This window comes from Lepisma saccharinum, chromosome 1 (genome assembly GCF_977018435.1).
Source record: "Lepisma saccharinum chromosome 1, izLepSacc3.1, whole genome shotgun sequence".
Classification (NCBI taxonomy): Eukaryota; Metazoa; Arthropoda; class Insecta; order Zygentoma; family Lepismatidae; genus Lepisma; species Lepisma saccharinum.
In genome coordinates this window covers 61,460,825-61,478,838 of record NC_139229.1, presented here as the reverse complement: position 1 = coordinate 61,478,838, position 18,014 = coordinate 61,460,825, and the positions used below count along the sequence as shown (strand labels likewise).

Sequence of the window (18,014 nt, the reverse complement as noted above, 5' to 3'; positions counted from 1 at the left end):
GTCTGAAAACAACAATTCTTCTTTCCTGTAACTGTTATAAGCTCGCGTGCACCAACAATCTAGAACGACCACAAAATGTGCATGCACGAAGGGCAAGTTCGTTCTCGTAACTCTTCACGTTGAGGAGATATTAACAGTGTTGCAACCTACCCCTTTTGCTTCTAGCCCCCGCTTCCCCTCAGCAGCAGAATGTTGTTGACTGTGCATCATATATCACCTGGTGCTGAAAATTTGAACTATTTTTCTATAACTAACCCTGTACCTGCAGGTCCTATTACTAAAAAATTAAGAATTTCTGGACCCATGTTGATATAAACTTTTTTTTTCCTTCTCGACGTATTAGGAATTCATTTCTGAAGTATCTGTTTGTTTGAACTGTGTGTGTTTCTATTTACAGGTAGGAGAAGAAGTAATGTTGTTAAAGAGGTAGAACGGCTGAAAAAGAATAGAGAAGAAAGAAGACAAAGACAGGCAGAACTAAAAGAGGAGAAGGAAGCAATGATGAACTTGGATCCTGGAAATCCTAACTGGGAGTTTTTAGCAATGATTAGGTAAAGTTAAAAAGTCAACTTCATTTGTAAATTCTGATTACAAATTAAAAGTTATGTTTCTGCGATAACCTTGCAATATATTTAATTGACATTGAAATGAAATTGTGTGTGTAATAAATTATTTTATGGAGAAATTAATTTTCCATATGACCCCTCCCTCGCACTTCATTCCACTTATTGAGACCAGGAAGCCACCCTGTACTTTTAGTGGAAAGGAACAGGCTTTGGAATTTTTCACACAAATTTGTCTTGTGTTGTTTCTTAGATTGAGTGAGGTAATGTAAAAATATTAGTGATGGACGGTTGTGAAATTTTGGCTGGTAACCAATAAAGTGCAGACATAAATTTTACTGATCTGATATTAAATTACATTATGAGAGGAAACAACATACAAAAGAGCTATAAATTTATAAACTACTTCATTTTTATATACTGTACACATAAACAGTACTTAGCTGTCCAACCAAAAAGAAAACATCAACACAAAATCACTTCATTTCTAAATTGCATGTCTCAAATGATTTATTCATTGTATGTATTTAAAGGATATCCTTGCTGTCCAACAAATAAAATAATCAGTACTGCATATACAAACACATGTTGAAAATTGCATGATGATAAACAAAATTCATTCATGACTGCACTCAAATGACACCATTCTTTCCCTTGATGTGCGGGAACAGACTAATCTTATCGCTGCTACAGCTAGCAGCTTCAATGAAACGAAGTTGAGTAGACATTCGGGGGGAAGAAAGGAATGCAGCTTGACAGGGAGTGAAGTTTTCGAACTGAGATTATGTGCGTGGAAAATCCCAATTTCTAGCATCTTCCTGATGTGATCGAAGATAAAACGTTCTTCAGCTGCAAGTGGTAGGAAACTTTAAGCAAATGTTTCGTTACAAATTGACAGTTTGCGCGCACAATCTAGATTGCCGGTTTTTGCATGTTTTCTACTTAATTTGATGATATTTCACGGTTATTTCACAAAAAAGGGTTCATTTCGCATTACGTCGCGAATAAAACTCATGGGGGGGGTATAGTTACGTGCAGAATGTTCAAAATTGCATCTTTTTTTCACATTTCGCAATTTTGCGGATTGCGAAAATTCAATGTCTCTACCGATAGAGTAAGATTAATCTGTCCCATCCCTAAAATATATTATTCAAATGACATTACCTTCAATGACAGGATGAGGTCAGGTTAGGGGGGGGGGTTAGAGTGGGGAACCACAGGAAAAAGAAGGTACAAACTTCAGATGTTCACAGGAGATTGTGCAAGCTTGTAGAAATTGTGCAGACTACTTGATGAATATGTAATGTTTCACTACCAAATAGAATCTGATCCAGAACTTTATATTTATTTTTTAGTCATTATCGATCCGGAGTAGAAATGAAACCATTGCGAGAAACTGATGCAGTAGAAGATCATCAAATAACAGTATGTGTAAGGAAGAGGCCACTCAACAAAAAAGGTGAGTTTTAAATGTCGCATTCAAGAAAATATTCATTATTGCTCACTACTTCGAGTTGAATTGTAAATTTGTATTGCAAAATGCTGAGAAAGAAAATTACCAAGGTTACAAGAAATTTCTGCTTTGTACTGAGAATGGCTTAACTGTAGGGGTGAAGTTTTTTCTGGAATAACTTTGCTCTTCCCACCCTTCTTCAACCTCAATGATTTTGACTGGCCAAATGGTGGTTTATATGAAGGTAAAGTAATACATTGACAAAACTGTACCCATTTTTTGATCTTTCCAATTTAAAACTGAGAGGATTGGGTATTTTATTTTTCATTGTCTGAACTTTGTCTCTCACAAATGGTAGTATTGTTAATGATAGTTATGATAAAACATGTGCTTTGATTCAGTATGTCTTTAAGCTTTGCAATCAGAAATTAATGTAAGTTTTCTATGGTGAATGGCCGAATGAGGTCTGGAGTACTCATGTGATTGTCAGCCTCTTCATTGCTTATTTAATGTGTTTACTCACTATTTAATTATCTTTAGATAATGGTGATGTACTTGGTAATGCTGAATGGTTGTAATGCTTTCATAAATATATACTGAGGTTCTCATTCTGTAATACCGGGTGTCCCAGAAGTCTCTTCCTGATTACAAACTTTATTCATATCCGCTATATGCAAGGTAGAGATGTGAAAGTGGTGCCAAAATGTTTGAAAACTAACCAAGTTTTTTTGTTGCAGGTTTGAGTAACGTGGCTGTAGTGTAGCAGTGTCATTGCCCAGATAACCGGAAATATTCACAAATCAGGAAAAAGCTCAGCATGTCCTCTGGTATCACGAGACCCGGTCACCAATAACAGTGCAGAGGAACTTTCAAATGTACAGAATTCTTTAGTCTAGAATATCTGCCATCAATAAGTTTGTATTTAAAAAAATGGAATTTGAAGGGCCAGGGGGAAAAACGATGAATGTCGATTTTTCGCCCATTTTGAGATCGCAACGCCATCTGATAGTTCAGAAGCTGTACTATAAGAATGAGAACGGCCTTGGTTTGGAAACGATGAGAAGTGCCTGAAAAACACATTATTATTTTGGCATATATTAACGTTCTTATGGAAAGAAATACTTTGTTTTTCATTTCCTGGCAAATTGTCTCGAATGAACATTCATCGTTTTTCCCCCTGGCCCTTCATTTATTTTCATTCCCAAATCCTGTCAAGTCCAAGAAACATTGTATGGAAAGATGCCACCCGATGTCAAGAGCATTAATTCCTGATTCCTTGGCACTGACACTGCTACACTACAGCCACATTACTGAAACCTGCAACAAATAAACTTGGTTAGTTTTCAAACATTTTGACATCTCTACATTGCATATAGCAGATATGAATAAAGTTTGTAATCAGGGAAAGACTTCTGGGACACCTGGTATATTAAAATAAAGTGAATGCAAAAAATATTTATGGACTAAAACTCTTGAACAACACAATTTTAAATTTACTTCTGTTTATTTTTATCTTGGAAATTGCATCAAATGTAACACATTTTTTTGACATTGTTTTTTTTATTACATCCAGTTACCTGGTTGTAGATCTTTATCGTGTTTATTAAATATTCGAGAGTAGAGCTCATTCACAGGTAATTTCAGTGCAAGTAACTTATTTAATTTTTATAGTTACTTTTATGAATGCTATAATTTAATAAATTAAGGAAAATTTGAGCATTTTTTTAAAAAACTATTCTAAAATAGCTACTTCTTACTTACGTAAAATTTTCTAAATTTCATGTAAGTAATTTTAAACCGCGTTTACCGCAACCATCATGAATAGCTACTTCTAATCCTTTATTTTCATTTTTTTCAGAGCTAACCAGGAAAGAGGTTGAAGTTATAACAGTTCCCAATAAAGATCAAATGGTAGTACATGAACCAAAACTGAAAGTTGATTTAACAAAATATTTGGAAAATCATCAATTTAGGTTTGACTACGCCTTTGATGAATCTTGCAACAATGAATTAGTGTACAAGTAAGTATGCATGTACAATATACATAGGATGCCACTCAACACTTACAAATATTCACTGCACGTAGGTGACATAAAGGTGAAAAACTTTCCCCAAAGTCTTCCTTGTTTGAGGCTTCATACTGAAGCTGCATGCCTCTGAGAAACTGCATTTTGTATCCTGGGATTATACTCAGATCCCTTGTTGCTGCATTTTTTTATTTTGTCAGTAAACAAATGTTACACTCAATAACGTCTCTCGGAAAATCTCTTTATGTACACCGTTATTTACACTTCTATGCTTCACTGTATATATATCTTTTGGTTACAACCCATTAACAACCTCCCCAGGTTGTCTTTTGCCCCATCAGAGAAATGTACTTATCAGGACCATGCTATTTGCCATAGCCCTAACCCGCTCTCGCAGTTTATCACGCAGAGGTCCCTATAGTTACGGTGCTCACTCTGTGTATCTCTATACATCATGGAAAAACTGTGTTAATCCATCAGGCCTTGTATCGGAGTATCTGAGAGTCTGCAACTGTTTTGAGTTTTTGAGTGACTGCAACTTTCTGAGGAGAGCCTGTAACAAGCTGAACCCGGTATTTATACCTCTGACATACGGCCCACCTCCAACCACTGGAGCAAGGCCCTATTGTTACCTTTCAAACAGGAAAGTTGTTTATGAAAAACAACAGTTGACTTCTCCTTCTACTGGTCAAAAAGCAACCTAGGCACAAGCATTTACAAACATTCAAACTTTTACACACATACTTTCTATTTTCCAGCTGTGTGCGTAAGAACCACACAGCACAAACTATTAATAAGCTACAGAGTGATTTTTTAACCAATCCACATAAAGTACACCCTCTAGTGTGCAGATAGCGCTTAGTCTTTCTATATTACAAAAAATTAATGCAACTGGCAATCATGGATATGTGACATACATTGTGTGTTTGCATACATTGAGGATAGAAAATGCAGTGTTTTGAAGGCTTGTAATGTCAAATCAAGTCCCTAATGATCAAAATGTTAAGAAAAATTGTTCACTTTGATGCCCTCTACATACCGTGAAAGTTCGTGTTGTATGCTTAAAAAATACATTTTCTATCTTTTGGTGTGTGTGTGTGTGAGAGGTTTTTTTTTTTTTGTTTTGTGTAATAACTGCAAGATTTTAAGATACATAGATACATCATCAAATTGTAATTTTGTATCACATTTGAACCTTTTTCTTGAATTCCAGAAATTATGTGTGAATTATTGGCTCCGGGAATTATGCATGAATTTGGCATGGATTTTTCTCTGTAAATGTGAAAAATTATAACTTTTATTAATCTAAACCTCATTGATTTTATACATATTTAAAAATGCCCTGAGGCAAGTTTTTCATATTTTGCTTGAGGAAGGAAAATTGAACAGAATTCTCTCAATCCTTTTACTTTGTTGGTATCCTTTACAGAAAAATCTATCTGACAGATGGAAGATTATTGAAATATAAGATATCCTGAAGTTGATTAGGTAAATTATGCAATTAACAGTGATTATTATATCCCTTAACATTTGTGACTTATGTTTGTAGATGTATTTTGAGTGAATACATGAAATGACAAATGTATACTCTGCAACTTAAATATTTTTAATATATATATATATATATATATATATATATATATATATATATATATATATATACACACACACACACACACACACACACACACACACACACCGTTTATTGAATTCAATTGATTGATTTGCTACCTTTTTGTGCCACTTTTGACTCATTTGCGAAGATGTGGATGAGTTATAATATGATGAAATTGATGAATGGACACTCACAAACATCCATGCCGGGATTCAAACCTGGAACCCCTGGCAGCGAAGTGTGTGGATGGTGTGAGGTGATAATACGTAAGGTTAAAATAGAGATCTGCTTTTAGCCTTGAATTTTTGGAAAGTTGGGGTTGAAAACTGGGAATTATACTTGAATTTTATCATGAGTGGCCACCCTGAGAATTGAGTAACCTAAATTTTGATGGAACTCGTTTTTACATAGACTACTGGTTAATTTTTAAATTAGTCCAAACTTGGGTATCCATAATTTACATTTTTAGTGTTACAGTACTACCAAAAGGGAGAAAACTGTAAATCTCTAATTTTAATTGCAGATACACAGCTAAACCATTGGTTCAAACAATTTTTGAAGGAGGAATGGCTACCTGTTTTGCTTATGGACAGACTGGTAGTGGCAAGACCCATACTATGGGTGGAGACTTCCATGGCAAAACCCAAGACTGCAAAAAGGGTATTTATGCCATGGTAACGAAAGATGTTTTCAAATTTCTGAAGTCTCCTAAATACAGAAACTTAAATTTGTCTGTCTCTGCCAGCTTCTTCGAAATATACAGTGGGAAGGTAAGTTTGTGTATTTGTTACCCTTTTTTAAAGCATATTTGAGAGAATCAAAGAAATAAGTGTGTGCAATTGTATTTGTGGAAATGTGAAGAAGGAAAGAACAAACATTGTACCTAAAGCATCATTTCAGTGTACATCCACTACTGTCTTCTCTTATCTCTTGCCAACAGTGAAGTTGGGATACAATATTTTCTCAGGTGGTAGCCATGGCAATATATATATACAAATGATGAAGGAGACTTACCACACGAAGAGAAATAATTCTATATTTCACGATCGGAGTCTCATTTTCAAGATAGGAGGAAAAAAGATCTGCGTCACTTGGAGAAGGGGCACAGAATACTGACCGTAGCGTCTCTACGATCAGTGTTGCCAGAAACAGTTGATAGATAACTAGAAGTACTTTAGAACAGTGTGGCTACTCATTAGAAATTCCTTGAATTTTGGGAATTGTGCATGAATTATTGGCTCCAGGAATTGTGTGAATTCTACATGATTTTTTCTCCATAGATATGAAAATTTGCAACTTTTATTAATCCCAATCCCATTGAATTTGTACATATTTATTAATGATCCGAGGCAAGTTTTTCGCAGTTTAGCCTTTATTTTTATCGAGGAAAGAAAAAAAAGATCTGAGTGGAAAATAAAACAATTATCTCAATCAATTTGATTTGTTAGTGTCCTTTGCAGAATACTATCTGACAGATGCAAGATATCATGAAGTTGATTAGGTAAATTAGTGTGAAATTCTTGTACAATTAAGTTTTCCGTAACATTTGTGACTTGTGTTTGTAGATGTATTTAGAGTGTGAGTATGTGAAGTGGCAAATGTAAACTTTGCACCATAAATTAAATATATATATATATATCATGTAATTGAATTAAATTAGAATTTTTGGATAAATTGGAATCACACAGACCCTTTATATTGCTAATATATTTGTGTCTCTCTGTGGGTGGGTGGTGAGAGGCGATAATACGTGAGGTTGTACCCTTGAATTTTTGGAAATTTTGTTTGGGGGGGCGGGGCATAGGCATGCACACTAGGGGCAAGGAGACGTCCGCAGATTTTTCCAGCCAGGGTAAAACAATGTATTTTTATCAGGTGGGTAAACGACGCATATTACCCCGTAATAATGTTTCCCTCTCAGAAAACCCCCACTTAAGTTTGAAATTTTCACGTTCCTACATCCCTATTATAATAATGGATGTAAATTACTGTGACTGAAATCAACTCATACATCTGAAATAATAGGTACTTTTATGTCAACATTCGTTTTCCAGAATAGGAGGGAGTGGCGACCATTCTTGCACTTCCTTCTGGACAGCCATCCGGCTATATAATTTTGTAGAAAATTAAGTATTTTCAAGCCGATGAAAGTTTCTCTAGCAAATTTCTTGTTATTAAAGCTCACATGCTTTATTTGTCAGTTATGCTGCCTCTATGTTGCTGCATTCAATATATATAAATTATACATACACACACATACATGTATAAAATAAATTTGCCCACACTACGAAGTCAGTGTTTCTACCTAGTAAGGCAAGGACGTTTCACTGTGTTTGTATCACTTCATCCATTTCAGCAGTTTTTCATTCATCCATATTGTCCTACTTACCCGTAGAGACACAAAAGCAACGTAAAATAACCAAAATAGAAATAGATTTTCAGGTGGGATAATATAAAACCATCTAAAAATAGTAATAGTAATGAAATAATAATGTCCTAGCACAATTGAGTATCATTTGGCATAATTTCACAGTTCAAACAGCACTTTTCATGGCAGAGTGGAGTTCCACTCTATCTCTCCCCTCCATGTTTAAGTAAGATGAGAAGGAAACGTGTTTTTGAGCAGGCCGTTGGAGGTGCCATAGCAATAGTTTATTATGGGATTCTCCCGAGAAATCAATAGGTCTGGCAACACTGATCTTGGCCGCGTTGAAGGCTCCTTCCCCCTGTTATTTTCCCCACCTGCCAGCGCAATGAGGTTCTGCGCAGGTTTCTTTCCCTGTGGTTCCACTATACATTGTACGCTCGAGAGCCTAACATTTGAAGGTACTTGTCATGGTAACAAACCGGTTATTTTGTTTTATTTGAGCATACCTTTTCCAAAAAAGTTTTTCACTTGTTTTTTTTTTTTTTTTTTTTTTTTTTTTTATGTTGGTTGGTTTATAATAAATATTACTACTCTGTACACCCGAGTACATAATTTGCATGTTCAACCTATGATATTACCCAGTTGTTGTTTATGTGCTAATTTGTGAGTTTTTACAGTGGGAAATTCTCATGCTTATCCTGGGTTTTAATGATCATTAAGAATAAAGGCAGGGGAGTCCCACCATTTGCATAACCTACAAGGGGTGATCTCACAAAATTTGTTATACATCCAGGGGCAGGAGTCTTTTCTGGGTTATTCTTAATTATCCTAATAGTGAGAAGTGGGAGAATGGTTTAAACGCACAATGAGGTAAATGAAATTGTGGGTCACGTTTTGAGTTTGAAAGTCCACTTAAAACAAATTAGTTGATGCTTCGAGGGGTGAATATTGTTTAAGTGAAAGTCTGCATATAGTATTTCCTTTAGTACCGTAACCCTGCAGTCAGTGCTCCTAGGGCTATCAAGGGAGACGTGCAAGGAACTAAAAAAAGAGAGGAAAACTTGAAGTTTTGGAAAGGTCTGAGTTTGGATTGGGAGTTTGGGATTTACCTTGCCACCAGGTTATCGTCTCGATGTACTATCCCCAACCAATTACGAAGTCTCTTGCGTTTGAGACTATATCATGTTTTTGCACGTTGCCTCAGTCTCAAACGAGAACAGTCAACCAGGAATGCAAATATCTGATATCAAATAAATCTCAACTACATATTTAACAATATTCACAATAACTAATTCTACGTTTCCGGATAATCGCAAGATACGTGTCCTTGTCAAATGAGCGTTGTGCTTGCATACTATTATATCAACAACACTTGAACGACCAAAGCAGCGTTCTTGTTTTAAGTTTACGGTCTTTATACAACCTATCTTTTGTACATTGCTGATTTTTTTGGCATGCAAGTTATTCAGGGTACAAATACCATAAGAAATGTCAGTTAACAAACGTTGCACTTAATTTGAGTTTGGTTGCCAATTTTTATTACAATAGTCATATGCAACGAAGAAGTGACTATTGTTCCTCGACAAATACTATAACAATATAGGGGGACCTGCTTCCAATGTTATAATTTCAATTTAGCCAACAACAAATAACAGGCCTAGCAGCACATTTGATAAGCATTGACAAATTATTAATAATGGTAAATAACTCTGACATAAGTCAAACGTACAAGTCGTTAACTCAACATGTTGATTAAGCATAGATTGCAACAAGAACGTATTCCAAAAATACTCTCACGACTAAACAAAATTAAGCCTTCTTTATATTTTTGGCAAATGGTGCTCTTTAGAAGTATTATTTTAACTTACTAAACATGATTCAAAGTCTGTTAAGATTAGTATATAGAAAAAATAATTGTGACTTGCACACATTTAACAAACTCATGTAGAGACGTTTCAATCAGTATTGATGCAAACTGGCAATGCTGTAAAACCTCTTTACCATTACAATGCAAGCTGTCAACTTGCTTGTACGTCAGTCAAGTAATTCTTGAAGGTAACGTTTAACGTAGCCAAAATTAAGGTTAGTTGCAAACACAGTAACTTCATTCAATTGTGTCAGTGTACATATATTTCTTCACTTCACTGAATTCCAAAAAATAATTCAACTACTATTCACTGCACATACCTGAGGAACATTCTCTTCGAAGATAAACTGGAAGTACTATTTTGGTCCAAATACTTCATCTAGCAAGTGTGACGACATCTAAAGCTTACTCGAAACAACATTCCATGGCCTGGACTTCAACATCAAATGGACACGGCTCCTCCAAAAATCCATGCAACTTCTTCCGTTTAGTTACCGGTTGTTGACTCGGCGATTCGATAAGAAAACTCTTGCTTCGCGTACCTTCTTACCAACAAACAATTTCTTCACAAAGACTAGTCGAAACATAGTTTGTTCCAAATAAGCCTAAAACATATCCCTGTCTTAAGTTTCCTTTTGGCATTACGATATTTATCTTCAAATCTGCGGCACTCGTGCATATCATGCTGTACATGCACATGAAGTAAGTCCAAAAACTGCAAGCACAAGTCACAGCAATTTGAACAAGAATTCTTCTAATAGGGCACAGTCAAAAACATCGTTGAGCTTGGCTCTTTCGTTCAAAAATCACTGAAATCGCTTCTTCTCAAGAAGTGCTTCTCAGTGGTTGCAGCATATGTACATATAACAGACATGCTTCCAATACTACACAGCCAAAGCGTTGGAAACTGGGCACAAGTCAAATCAATTCAACAATGTTCGGACTCTTCACAAGAAGAACTGAAGAGCACTTACATGGCTGCACCACCACTTCAACCACAATCCAATCGACGCGTACTTGTCCATTTTCAAAATACAATGCACTCATTTCACTAAATATTCATGCAAGAATCCAGGCAAAGGTATCGTGAGACGTCATCTTGCATCCCTTCTTCAAACTCAACCCGTTGCCATGTTACAATCGTCCCTACGCGTGTACTAGTTCTACATGCTTCTCAAACATACTGCGATCAACTGTGTTCTGCACTCTGAGAAAAAACTACGAACATGCAAAGTATACTCCTAAAGCATGCAAAAGAAAGACTCTCAGCATACAGAATTGTAAAATACGGAAAGTTATGAGGTATTTTCCGTGGCTATAAATTAATATTTTAATCTGCTTTTAATACTCCGGGGAGAAATACATCACATAGGATAAACTTCCCTTGACCTTTGGGTATCCCTCACAATGTCACAGTACTCCCAATGGACTTCTATGAAGATGGTCTTGCCAGGAACCATCCTCCCCACACCCTACTGCCGCCATTGTCCGGGACTGCTTACTATGCCTCGTTCACAGATGACCACCATATCTGATAACCATTTGCTATCTGCTACCTATGACCCACCCAGTTGCTGCAGCTCATCTCGGGGAAAAAGTCCCATGAGAAACTCATATTACTGCGAATGATATTCACCTTCTTAATAATAATTATTCATCATTTTAATCCTAAATTGCTCTGAATTTTTGTAAGGCCTTAATCGTATTCATTGAATGGGGAAGCTGTTAACCTGCATATTGATAATCAAATAGAATAATGCAAATTGAAAGGTGTATGTATCTTTTGCACTGGTGTAGTATGATTTTTCATGTGGTTGTTTTCAGGTGTTTGACCTCCTAGCTGGAAAAGCAAAGCTACGTGTACTAGAAGATGGAAAACAACAAGTACAAGTAGTCGGATTAACAGAAAAAACTGTGGAAACAGTTGAAGATGTGTTGAAATTAATTCAACATGGAAACAATGCAAGGTATAGCACTTTATTCTGTGATTTTTTTTCTTTCTCAGTTTAATTTCTGCTGGGTGTGTGAATGTACATTATATTGAGAAGCAGGATTAAGGTGACAAATGAATGAAAGAAATGGTCACTGTTATCACCAGGGATTGAAGTATTGAGAGCTGTAGACGTTTCCCATGGATAGGGGTGATGGAGACAAGTTTATCACAAAATATTATTCTAATATTAGTTCAAACTACAAATATAATTATCTATTAATTCTGTTAAAGTGGAACATTGACTATTATGTTTTCAAGAAGTTGTTAATGAATAGGCCGAACTGTAAAATCTTAGAAATAATTCTAACAAATTGTTTTTCCTGGGAGGGGAGAAAGAAAGCAGAATTATGTACTAAATTGCAGGTTTTGGGGGGGGGAGTTTGAAGACATCTGGTTGGTAAAAGTTATTATTAGTATTACTGATAAACCTATATGTCTACATCAGCCTATACTGACTGATCTGTCATATCCATAATATCAAGGTAATGTTAGGATAATTTTCATTGCAACATAACACATTAAAGAACGTCTCGCGTCATGTGCCAGCAACATTTTTGTTAGAAACAACACAAAACAGACAAACAGCAAGAAACTAAATTAAAAATTTGTTTGACTATCTTGGAATCATCATCAGGGCTGGTTGAGGTTCCGATGACTGTGTTTATTTATTTATTTTGTGGTGTTTTTAACAACTATAAGTGTGATTAAACCGTTCCACATATGTATATAAGAATTATGCAATGGAATACTGAAATTATAATTGTTAGATATTAAATCAGAAATTCAATGCTTCAAAATGGAAAATGGCCAGTCCTTTAATCAGTGTATTTGTTAACTTGTTCCTACAATTTTAACCTGTTTATTTGTTTATCTCTATTTTAATGTATGGAATGAAGTCTTGGGTCACCTAAACATGCCTCTTTTTTTTTTCTTTTTTTCCACAGAACATCAGGGCAAACATCAGCCAACTCCTATTCTTCTAGATCTCACGCAGTGTTCCAGATTATTTTACGGCTGCAGAATACCCACAGAGTGCATGGAAAGTTTTCTCTCATTGATTTAGCTGGGAATGAAAGAGGAGCTGATACGTCATCAGCAAACAGACAAACAAGTATGTTCCAGATTTGTGTATAATGTATTTAAAAATATCACATAAATATAGTCAGGTTTATTTACGTATTTGGTGTGGTTTAGTGAAGTCTGAAAGTTGTTGCAGTAACAGAAAACTGCATGGTGTTATGGTTCTTACAATCTACCCTTTTTAATTCATGAAGGATCAGATCACTGTTACTTTCTATCCCCCAGCCATTGTTTACCATTGAATTAAATCAGCTAATGTTAAAGGTAACAATGTGCCAGATAGAATTGAAACCCCCAACATAAGTTGAGGATTTCTAGTCTGGAGATCCCATGGGGTACACTTCTGTGGAGTCTAATATCCAGAGAATTATATAAAACATAATTTCTTTTTATAAATTCTGCAGAAGGGCGGATAAACATAAATGGTGTAGGAGACTGTAAACACTTACCACGATAGAAGAAAAGTTTTGATATTTCGAGGTCCTGACCTCATTGTCACAGTAGGTAGAAAGTATGGAGTACAAAAGCGTAGAGGCACAGAATACTGACACCAGCGTCCGTCAGTACAGTGGTGCCAGAAACAAGTGATAGAACACTGGTTTTGCAAAAAGATCCTTTTACCAGTGTTTACTGCGGGATGGATCATGGTGGAATGACAAACAGGTGGATGCACGTGCATGGCTCTCAGCCATACGTCAGAGCTGTGACGTCAACATAGTAGCCACAGCCAGGAGAGGGGGTGCTTTTCAGAGGGTAACAAGTGGAGTTTCCGGGTTTGTTCTTTTCTGTAGACCATTGAACCGAGTGTTTATTTTCTTGTTGTCTTCGTTCCACTTCTAGTGAGAAGAATCTAAGTGCATTGCGAAAGAAAATATGCCTAACAGTGCTATTTATGGCTGTAGCAATCATTACAAAAAGACTAAAGTACCCTGATTCCCACCTTGGATACGTGCTATTAACAATAACAGGGTTATAGAACATTCTTCGTCTTGCCTCGATAATTGTATCTCTTTAAATTATCATCACATTATTCAAGAAGACAAGAACCTAATTTTATCTAGTGGGGGGGCTCACCTGATTTCCACCTTGGATATGCACTATTAACAATAACAAGGATACAGAACATTCTTCGTATTGCCTCGATAATTATTTCTCTCCTTAAATTATCGTCACATTATCTTATTTCACACCACAAGAAACCAACAACCTCATTTTATCTAGTGTAAACCGAAAACTGTTGGGGGGGGGGGCCTCGAGCCCACTAAGCCCCCTCCTTGGATACGTGCCTGGCTCAGTACACCATGTATGGTTATTCCGCGTATTTTGAAGTTATATTGAGTCTGTAGTTGAAATTTGTTTCACGAAGAACGCTTCTCTGTAAAGTGAACGGACTGCCTGTAGTCCTCTCCTGCAACGATGATGTCATGCGCCGGAAGGGAGAGTTTTCAGGATCGGCTTGCATCCACCTCTTTAGTCTTTACACCATGGGGGTGGATTGTGGTTGGGGGGGGATGGGAGAATACTTATTGGGTGGCTAGGTTGAGTCCAGGGGGTATGGTGGCGTGCATTCCTGAAATTTAGGCCCTTTCCCATCTCCTGCAGGTGGAGATATCGGTGTGCGGGGGTAATAGATGTATTATGGCTACATGGAAACCCTTGTTAAAGGTGGTGTTGTGGCTGTTGGTGTGGGTGACGACGGTGAAGTCTGAGTTTTGGGTTGAAGCTCTGTGGATATTGATGCAGAGGTACAGGGGGTAGAGGTTTCACCGAGGTAGAAGTAACCACAGATTTGACAGATGAGGGTGTATATTAGGTTGGAGAAGTGGCAGGTGCCCTTTGGGTGAAGGGTGAATTCAGCATCTGTGGTCTGGTGGAGGGTGGGGGAGGTGATGAGTATGGGGCAGGTCTTGCATCTGGGTTTGTTACACCTGTAGGCTGGGAGTGGTGGGATGCGAGCAATGGGTGTATTACGAACCAAGATGTTCTTGAAGTTGATGGGGCATCGGAAGACGACCCTAGGTTTGTCCCGAAAGATGTATCTGCACGCCACCATACCCTCCGGACTCAACCTAGCCACCCAATAAGTATTCTCCCATTCCCCCTCTAACCACAACCCACCCACCATCCATCCCACAGTAAACACTGATGAAAGGATCTATTCGCAAAACCAGTGTTCCATCACTTGTTTCTGGCACCACTGTCCTGACAGATGCTAGTGTCAGTATTCTGTGCCTCTACGCTTTTGTACTCCATACTTCCTTCCTGCTGGGTGTGTGTGTGTGTATCCTCGTTGTCATGATTAGTGAAAAGTGGCAGAAAAGTGCTGCTAAAAGAAAAGGCTACAAAGCCTTAACTTCGCCATGATAAACAAGACACAATAAATAAATAAAAATCAAATCAAAACTAGCATATTAAAATTAATTCATATTCTAAACTACTTTAAAGTGTTACAATTCTCGAGAGTTGTTCAATAAAGGATGATCATTGTTTTTTAACAACATACCTTTACTCACCCTCATAATTTTGATGGTCTTTATCAAAGTAGTCCCCAGTGGATGCGATGCACTTGTTCTAGCATTTTTGTCAGTATTCAAAGACATGCTTGAAGCAGTTTTTTGATAGGTCCTTCAGAATCGCCGCAGTCTTCACTACTACTTCTGATGATGGAAAATGCATTCTGCGAAGGTGTTTCTTCAAATTCGGGAAAAGAAAAGAAAATCGCATGGGGGTAGGTCTGGACTATAGGGAGGAAGAGGAACACACTTCACATAGTTTGTTGCTAGATATTCAGAAACAATTTTTACAATGTGCTGTCATCCTGTTGTTAGGGTTTGAACAGTGTTGGAACTCACTGGGCAGAAACACGTCTCATGGGTAATTTTTCCGTTGCCAACGTGTGGGTGGCACCCATAAAATTTTCAGTTTCTGAAGTACCTCAAATCTTATTTGATTATCAGTGTTGATGTTTTCTTCCGTAAGCACTGACTGGACCTATAGTTTCCCCCTTGCTTTAAAATTGGTTTTGTCCCCTCATTAAACATTTTAAACTGCCTTTGAGCTGCGATATAGGCCTCTCCGTTGGCCTCCTGTAGCATTGCATAGACCACAGCTGACGATTTGTTCTTATGAAATCTGCAAAATTTCAACACAGTGTATTGTTCATCACGTGCTACCTCCATTATTGCCTAGACGAAACTGAACGTGTCTCAACTTACAGTTGTCACAGGTGCACAACTGAAGTAAAAACATTGAAGATAGTACATTGCACATTAAGCTAACAATATAAAATTAAATTAAATTTCACCGTGAGAAATTACATGAGAAAAAAAAATAAATGATCCCTCTTTATTGAACAGCCCACATACAAGTATCAGTGAGAATCAATAAGTGTGTCCGAATTGGTATTGGTATCAGCTCAGCCCTAAATATAGTGTAAAATTTGCATACTTTTTCTCCCTATCCTTATATATATCTTCAGTGAGTTATCTAAAATTTTACAGGATAGAACAGGGACTTAATATACTGAGGGACACAAAATTGCAATCCTCAAGGCCATGCATAGCCAGGGTGCTGTGGCTATGTTGGGTTGACACATTCGCCCTTTCATTACAATATTTTATACTTTTACGTTATTATTTTATACTTTATACTTGATGTCCTCCTCCGTAGTCGAGCGGGTTAAGGCGTTCACTCGTCTTGAGATCGTTTGCTGCGGGACGGCGTAGGTTCGAATCCGGCTCTGGTCGGAATTTATTCGGCCTGCGTATAGGGCCGGTGGCAACCCACCATCGTGAGGAAATTGGGTAGCTCCGAATGAGTGAGCGTAATCCGTTCGAGAAGACCTACTATAATGGCTGGGGATACGTCGGGCTGACCCCCCGACTATTCCAATACTGGTTGAAGATCTCCACGCTTAGAGGTGACGCACGTCAAGCGTGGGAGGGAGACTGGCAGCCGGTAGGTATGCCTTGGCCCTTCATGGGCTGTTGCGCAACGGATTATTATTATTATTATTATTATACTTGATGCTTTTTTGTACTTTATTTTATACCTAGTCAAATCATAAATTGTGTTACAAAGTTTACAGGGATGGCAACACTGGTTGGCAAGGTAACCCTGCAATGTTGGATCAAACAACAACCAGTATCATTGTGTTTGTGGTAGTGGAAAGGTGAATTTCACTGCGAGTCTAATGGAGTGGGCAGTGTGGCAGTGATCGCACTGCACAGAGTTGGCAAATCACCATCACACAGCAGAATGTTCGTGCATTGGACCATCAGCAGATACTGTGACACAGGGACAATTGAGGACTGCCCCAGGAAAGGTAGACCTTGCAGCGTGAGGAGCCAGAAGCTCGTGAAAGCAGTGGCGGTGCGGATTCAACGAAATCCTGTCAGGAAACAAGCAGTGATGGCTCGAGAGCTGAACATTTGAAAATGTCGATGTCGCATGTGCTCTGAAGTGACCTAGGACTCCGCTTATCGACGAAGTACTGGTCACTTCCTCACTCCACAGCTTAGTGTCCAGACGGAGCAAAAAACAGACTCCTTCAGCGTTACGCAAATGGTGGTCACAGGAGGATCCTTTTCACGGATGAAAAAATCTTCACAATTGAGAACTCTTACAATCGTCAAAACGACAGTGTTTATGCCTAGACATCCCAGGAAGCTCGTGAAAACATGCCAGAGATCCTCAGAGGCCATCATCCTGCCTCAGTGTTGGTTTGGTGGGGGGTTTCATTCGATGGTAGAACTGACCTCCACTTCTATGAACATGGTGTGAAAACATCTGGAAAAGTGTACCAAGCGACAGTGTTGGAGCCACGTGTGATATTGTTGACTCGGCACCGGCCCACAAGGCAGACCACACAGGAGTGGCTTCAGAGGAATGTGCCTGATTTCATTGCTCTGGCTGATTGGCCCTCCTGCAGCCCCGACCTCAGCATATTGGATTACAGTTGTGGTCAGTGTTGGAGGGCATGATCTGTAGGAAGAGGCATCCAAACCTTGCGAGTCTCAAGCGTTTTCTTTTGAAGGCAGTGGCAGACT

General features: G+C 37.8%; 1 protein-coding gene across 2 annotated transcripts in view; it reads left to right on the top strand.

Moving 5' to 3' along the window:
* Positions 1-18,014, top strand: part of Klp10A (kinesin-like protein 10A) — a 151,848-nt gene that overhangs the window by 124,290 nt on the left and 9,544 nt on the right. For both annotated transcript variants that reach the window (XM_083132001.1, XM_083132000.1), the window contains 6 exons: positions 398-551; positions 1,919-2,022; positions 3,875-4,037; positions 6,182-6,428; positions 11,718-11,860; positions 12,831-12,997. In XM_083132001.1, coding sequence (XP_082988127.1) covers positions 398-551; positions 1,919-2,022; positions 3,875-4,037; positions 6,182-6,428; positions 11,718-11,860; positions 12,831-12,997 — 978 coding nt within the window. The remainder of the gene's footprint in view (positions 1-397; positions 552-1,918; positions 2,023-3,874; positions 4,038-6,181; positions 6,429-11,717; positions 11,861-12,830; positions 12,998-18,014) is intronic.